The sequence below is a fragment of the Pyrus communis genome, chromosome 9, assembly GCF_963583255.1.
Source record: "Pyrus communis chromosome 9, drPyrComm1.1, whole genome shotgun sequence".
Lineage (NCBI taxonomy): Eukaryota > Viridiplantae > Streptophyta > Magnoliopsida > Rosales > Rosaceae > Pyrus > Pyrus communis.
The window spans coordinates 1476843-1482842 of record NC_084811.1 but is presented as its reverse complement, the minus strand read 5'-3'; the positions used below and the strand labels follow the sequence as shown (position 1 = coordinate 1482842).

Here is a 6000-nt window from a genome sequence, read left to right as displayed (position 1 = left end):
TTCTGTTTGGTTTGGTTAACTACCGGCAAATTTTGAGAAATCAGTGGCACTGAAATTCTTTGTTACTATTGTCTTGGATGTTGCAAAACAATGTCACCTAGGAATAGGGGCCCATCTGAACGGAGTGAATTATAGGGTTTGGGTTTTAGTTAATATGATATGAATAAATTGTTTGATAGAAGTTACTTAATATTACGGTTTGGTGATTTTTTTCACATATAAGTGAAATATTTTACATTTAATTATTGTTAAAGATGAATTTTAACTAAATTACTATAGCTAATTCATTTTGAGGTTTAGCCTACTCCCTTACTCGTAAAAAGTAGTATTGAACGTATTAAAAAAATTGCTTGATTGAAAAACACTTGAGCTGTAAGCTCTTTGTACGGTTATATATTTATTCTCGATTTAAATCAGAAGAAAAGGCACTAGTTTTTGTTTCATGTGATTAAAGTTCAGAAACCCAAAGAAATAAAAATATATATCTGAAACTGCTTGAGAAAATCCCCATAGTAATAAAATATTCCGAACCCTAGATTGAGAAAATCTCTAAAGAAAAACTACTGACAAGCATAAAACTTGAATAGTAAAATACCTAAAAAAGACTGTATATATGAGTACTTAATATTTCTGTGTGTTTGACAATGCCGGAGCTCTTAGCCTTGGAACCTGCCATCCAGAAACTGGAATGCACTTAACAAGCCAGCCAATCGGCCAAGACAACGCTGCGATTCCGACGCAAGCACCCCATTGTCCCCAGTCCAACCTCTCAGTGCTGGCAAACTTCTTCAGAAATTCCACCATCAGCAGTTGAAGAACTATGGTGCTACCGACTATTGCCAGAAACAGCTTGCTCTTGAGTAACCCCTTGAATATGTTCTTCTTTTCAAGTTTTCTTGCATTGAACTCGTTGAAGATTTGGCAGAGAACAAATGTGTTGAAGATAAGGGTGTTCTTGACCTTTTCATCCACGCCGAAGATGGATCTTCCCTTAAACTGTAGGGTTAGCAAGATTGTGATTTGATACAAGGCCTGAGCAATGAGGTTTCTCCACATGATTCTAATAATGAGTGGTTCCGTTCGTCCCACGGGCTTCTTTTCCATGAGTTCATTCGTCGGTTCTTCCGTGGCCAAAGCTAAAGCCCCCAAGGTGTCCATGATGAGATTCACCCATAGCAGCTGCACTGCAGTTAGTGGAACTTTACCAGAAGTAACAGCAGCAACAATGTTGATAACAAGCGCAGCGACATTGACAGTGAGTTGGAACTGGAGGAACTTTTGAATGTTGTTGTACACACACCTTCCCCACCTCAAAACTGTCACAACAGATGCGAAGTTGTCATCTAAGATGACGATATCTGAGCTCTCCTTTGCAACTTCGGTGCCTTGGATCCCCATTGAAAGCCCAATGTCTGCTTCTTTTAGCGCCGGTGCATCATTCGTACCATCTCCTGTGACAGCAACCACATGGCCCTTCTGCTTCAAGCATTGCACCATCAGAAGCTTGTCAAATGGTGAGGATCTTGCCATCACGCGTATCTTGTCGATCCTTTCCATCCTCTCTTCAGGTGAGTAACCTCTGAATTGTACCCCTTCGACTACAGCCTCAGTCTCCAAATCTTCATCTGTTTTGAGTATCCCACACTCAACCGCAATAGCTCTTGCAGTATGCAGATTGTCGCCAGTTATCATCTTAATGTTCACTCCTGCAGCTCTGCAACGGTCTACTGCTGTTCTGACTCCTGGTCTACACGGATCCTTTATACCCACAAGACCTAAAAGTGACATTCCACCCTCTTCAAGCTTCTCAGGAACCTGACCATTCTCGTCTTCAAGCATTCTATGCGCAAAGGCAATGCACCGGAGGCTTTTGGATGCCATGTTCTGAATGGCTGATCCAGCACGCTTTCTTTTTTCGTCATTCATGGCTCTTAGCGCCCCTGTTTTATCATAATAGTTTGCGCACATTGCAAGTATCATCTCAGCAGCTCCTTTCCAATGCGTTTGAGTACTCTTTTCGTTGTTCCTCCTAATCAAAACACCGCTTCTCTTTTTCTGCGAATTGAAGGTTTCTACATGAATTATCTCACAACCTTGTTTCACTTCATCAATGTTCATACCCAAATCAAACAAGGCCCATGAAAGTATTGCTTTTTCAGTAGGGCTACCCGAAATCTCAGCAGGGGATGAAGAATTTGGTTCACAAATACTTCCAGTTGTGTTTAGACCAACAGCCTCTCGGAGTAAATGTAGGACATTAGGCGCTATCAAGGTGATGTTCTCTTCTGTCATTGGTTGTGTACCAAGCCAGAACTCTGTAACCTTCATTTTATTCGAAGTAAGTGTACCTGTTTTGTCTGTGCAGATTGTTGTTGCCGATCCCATTGTCTCGCAAGCAGAGAGCTTCCGTACCAAAGCATTGTCATTCATCATTTTCTTCATTGAATAAGCCAAGGTCAAAGTAACAGCCAGAGGCAGGCCTTCAGGAATCGCCACCACAACAATGGTAATTGCTGCAGCTACAATCCCCACAACACCATTCATCACATCATCAAACTTCATCTTTCTGCCTCCGAATTCCCTATTTCCACTAACATCTACCGTGTTTCCTGTGAAATAACGAATTAGACAAACCACAAGAACAAGGAGAGCCACTGTCATACCAACCTTCCCGATGTACGAAGTCAGCTTGTTGAGGCGCACTTGCAAAGGTGTTTGCTCATCCAAAGAGCGGCTGATCAAGCTCATCATCTCTCCCCATGCCGTGTTCATGCCCACAGAAGTCACAATCATCAAGCCAAACCCATCTGTCACCTTTGTACCGGATAGAAGAAAAGGGTTGCTTCCATCATTGATCTCAATGTGATCACTTTCTCCGGTCATGCTAGACTCATCCACCTTCAACGAATGCCCTTCTATGAACAAACCATCTGTCGGAACCTGATCACCGATCTTCAAACACACAAGATCACCAACCACAACATCAAAGATTGATGTAGGACGGCGCTGTCCATCCCTCACAACTTCCACACGTATGTCATCACTCTTTGAAGAAAGCTTTTCGAATTGTCTTGACTGCTTAAAGTTGGAAAGTGCAGACACGATAACAACTAAAAATACAGCAAAGATAATGCTGCCACCGTCATACCACCCATCTTTCAAGCCATGCTGTTTAATACCAAACCCCAGAGAAAGTAATGCACATACCAAAAGTATTATAATTGTGGTGTCCTTGAAAGCTTCAAGCACGAAACTCAGCAACCCTTTCGCAGGCGGCTTCTGGAACGCATTGGTGCCGAAAACATTCTTTCTATGCATCAGATCAGGTTCAGCGCCTCTAACGCCGCCCTTCACGTCAGTCTCAAGAACTGCAGCCAATTCTCGAACCCCTCCAAATTGACTCAGAAGCTCAAGGTTTTTTTCCTTCACCATGTCAGCAAGTGTCTTCTGATCAATGTTGAGAAAAGGAAGGTGTTTTTTGTCACGTGCATTGTCGTGATCGTCTTGATTCCTGGGTTGCACGTCTATGGCCACAAACGAGAGGGAGCGCAGCAACTGGGAATTGTTACCCGGTAGTAGTTTCTTGGCAAGTGAAGCAAGAGCCCTGGTGAAGTATATGGCAGTGAGTGCCAACCGCCACCTCCGCTTGTAGGGTTTCGGGATTGGAACATCTTCTTGATTGACGATGGCTGGTTGTCCAGCGGGTTTTCGAGACCTCAGTGACATGAGAATCGAAAAGAACAACAATTATGTTGATCAATAACAAAGAGAATTAAGAAGAAATAAACGCAGGAACAAGATATCAAAACTTAAGTAGGATTTCAAGAGTGAGGAGATATATGTAACAGTAGTGTTTATATAGGATATGATCTGAATCTTTCCAAGGAAAGTGCATGGAAAGAGGGATGAAAGTTCACTGTAGCTTCCTGTGCTTGATTTCCGTAGAGAATGAAGAATTCTAGATCTGATTCACAATCTTTTCGTTTTGGTCAAAATTAACTCACACATTAATCTTGGCTTTAAAGAAGAAAGAAAACAAACCGTTTCCTATTTTGACGTCACATGCCGTAACTGCAGGAAAATGTTAATGTTAACCATCGTCACAATAAACTAAATAGAATGGGAACGCATTATATATACTAGTATTTACCTACACACTTTGTGTGTGTGAACATATTTTTTTTTTTAAATGAGAAGGAGAGGGAGGGAGGGAGGGAAGGAGAGAACCTGGGGAAGTGGGAGATTTTTGTTTTTGGTTTTTTTTATTATTTTATTATTTTATTATTTTTAAATATTAGAGATATTTTAACATTACTTGTAAGTGAGGTTTTAATAAAAAACAGTAAAATTTGGACCTGTGAAATTACATTATTGCCCATCATTTTTTTTGTGTGATAGAAGACTAAGTTATCTTTTTACCCTCTTTTGGTTGACAAAGATGATTTCATTAATTAATAGAAGTGTATATATATATATATATACACACACGCACACATATACATAACATACAAGTAGCTCGAGGACTAGGAGAGTGGAATCCATTTTGCTTTCAAGAAATGTGAACCTTTTATGAATCTAGTTCAAATTTTTGAACCATCTAATAGATAACGTAATAGTACTCGATCTGCTCACTGAGTTCATATACTATAAGTCCGAGTTGGTGAACTCGGATATCGATTTCTGCTCTTGATTCATATTTGTAGGACACTTTGCTTGATTAAAATATATTTGAATTCAAATGTGAAGCAGATGTCTTGGAATATTGCTTGAACTTTGATCTCCATGTAGTGGTAAAGTCTCATTAGCTACGTGCCGTCAAATAAATTCCTATGTGAATGTCATAGAGAATAATTATTCAACCTCATTAGGTGAAATGTAGATCCTTGTCAAAAACTTTGAAAGCTTCTTTCAATTCTTCATCTCCGTCGTTTTCCTATGTATAACCACATTAGTAAACACGCTAACTAGTTAATTTTTGTTGCTGTCAGAAGATTATTGTTAGGGAAAGCAATCAAGTGTCCGCTAAAATATGCAAACTAATTAATTTACCTTCATTTTTCTTGCCATGAGATTCAAGAGCTTCCCGAACTCTATTGTTCTGTTCCCATCAACGTCAACTTCGCTTATCATGTTCTGCAGTTCTTCTTCCGTAGGGTTTGGATCCAACGATTTGGCAGCAGTGGTGAGTTCTTCAATAGTAAAGCAGCCACCATATAATGGTGATAGTAGTGAAAGAGTTCGCTATTACACATTATCACTAGTACCAATGTCACCACCGTATAATGGTGAAATCAAACTAAGTGGGTCTTAATTGTTACTCTAACAACCGAATGGGTTGATTTGCCACCTCTACTATTAATCAAGCTTAGCTGCAGTAGCTGCCATGGCATCCAAGCATTCAAGTGTATCACAGACTGCGCATGGCGGAGCTGCAGGGTATCCAAAAACTGACAGAAACAATTTGTCATCAAGGGCCGCTGAACAGCCTGCCTTAATTTTGTTTTAAGTACAAAAACTGACTCTAGTAAGTAGGTTAGAGACATAATTATATGTTCATCATGTATTAAAACTTAAGCATGATCGGATAATACAGAATAATCTTTCAGAGTTTCTATAATCATTTGCTATATGTAGATACAGAATAATTAAGAAGATCAAACTTACCATCTACATCCTTGTCAAAAAGACAGAAAGCTTCCTTAAACTCTGCAATCTGTTCTTCAGTGACCTCTCCCATGCTGTGTCTGATCATAACCTTCAAATTTTGTGCTTAACATGAGATGGAGCTGCTGTACTTGAACTATATGTATAAATATGTTCACATGCAGCAACATACATAAGGCGAGAAAGAAGGAATAGTTAATAAGATATGGTAAACTGTTGTCCGTTCTTCTGTTAGAATATATAATGTTGGAAGGTGACATATAGTCAAACTTGTCTCATTTTTTTGTTTAGAACAGAAAGTTACACTGTCATAATATATCATTTAGTCAAAGACTT

The 6000-nt window shown here is 39.6% G+C and overlaps 1 protein-coding gene across 1 annotated transcript; it reads right to left on the bottom strand.

Annotated features, from left to right (window-relative positions):
• Positions 1-621: 621 nt before the first annotated feature.
• Positions 622-3961, bottom strand: LOC137746252 (calcium-transporting ATPase 12, plasma membrane-type-like). The gene has a single exon (XM_068486328.1). It carries the CDS (start codon positions 3724-3726, stop codon positions 622-624), a length of 3105 nt encoding a protein of 1034 aa, XP_068342429.1. The 5' UTR covers positions 3727-3961.
• Between the last annotated feature and the right edge of the window lie 2039 nt (positions 3962-6000).

Bases quoted from the DNA above. Each gene is read 5' to 3' on its own strand.
- LOC137746252 (XM_068486328.1), bottom strand. From the start codon at position 3,726: ATGTCACTGAGGTCTCGAAAACCCGCTGGACAACCAGCCATCGTCAAT.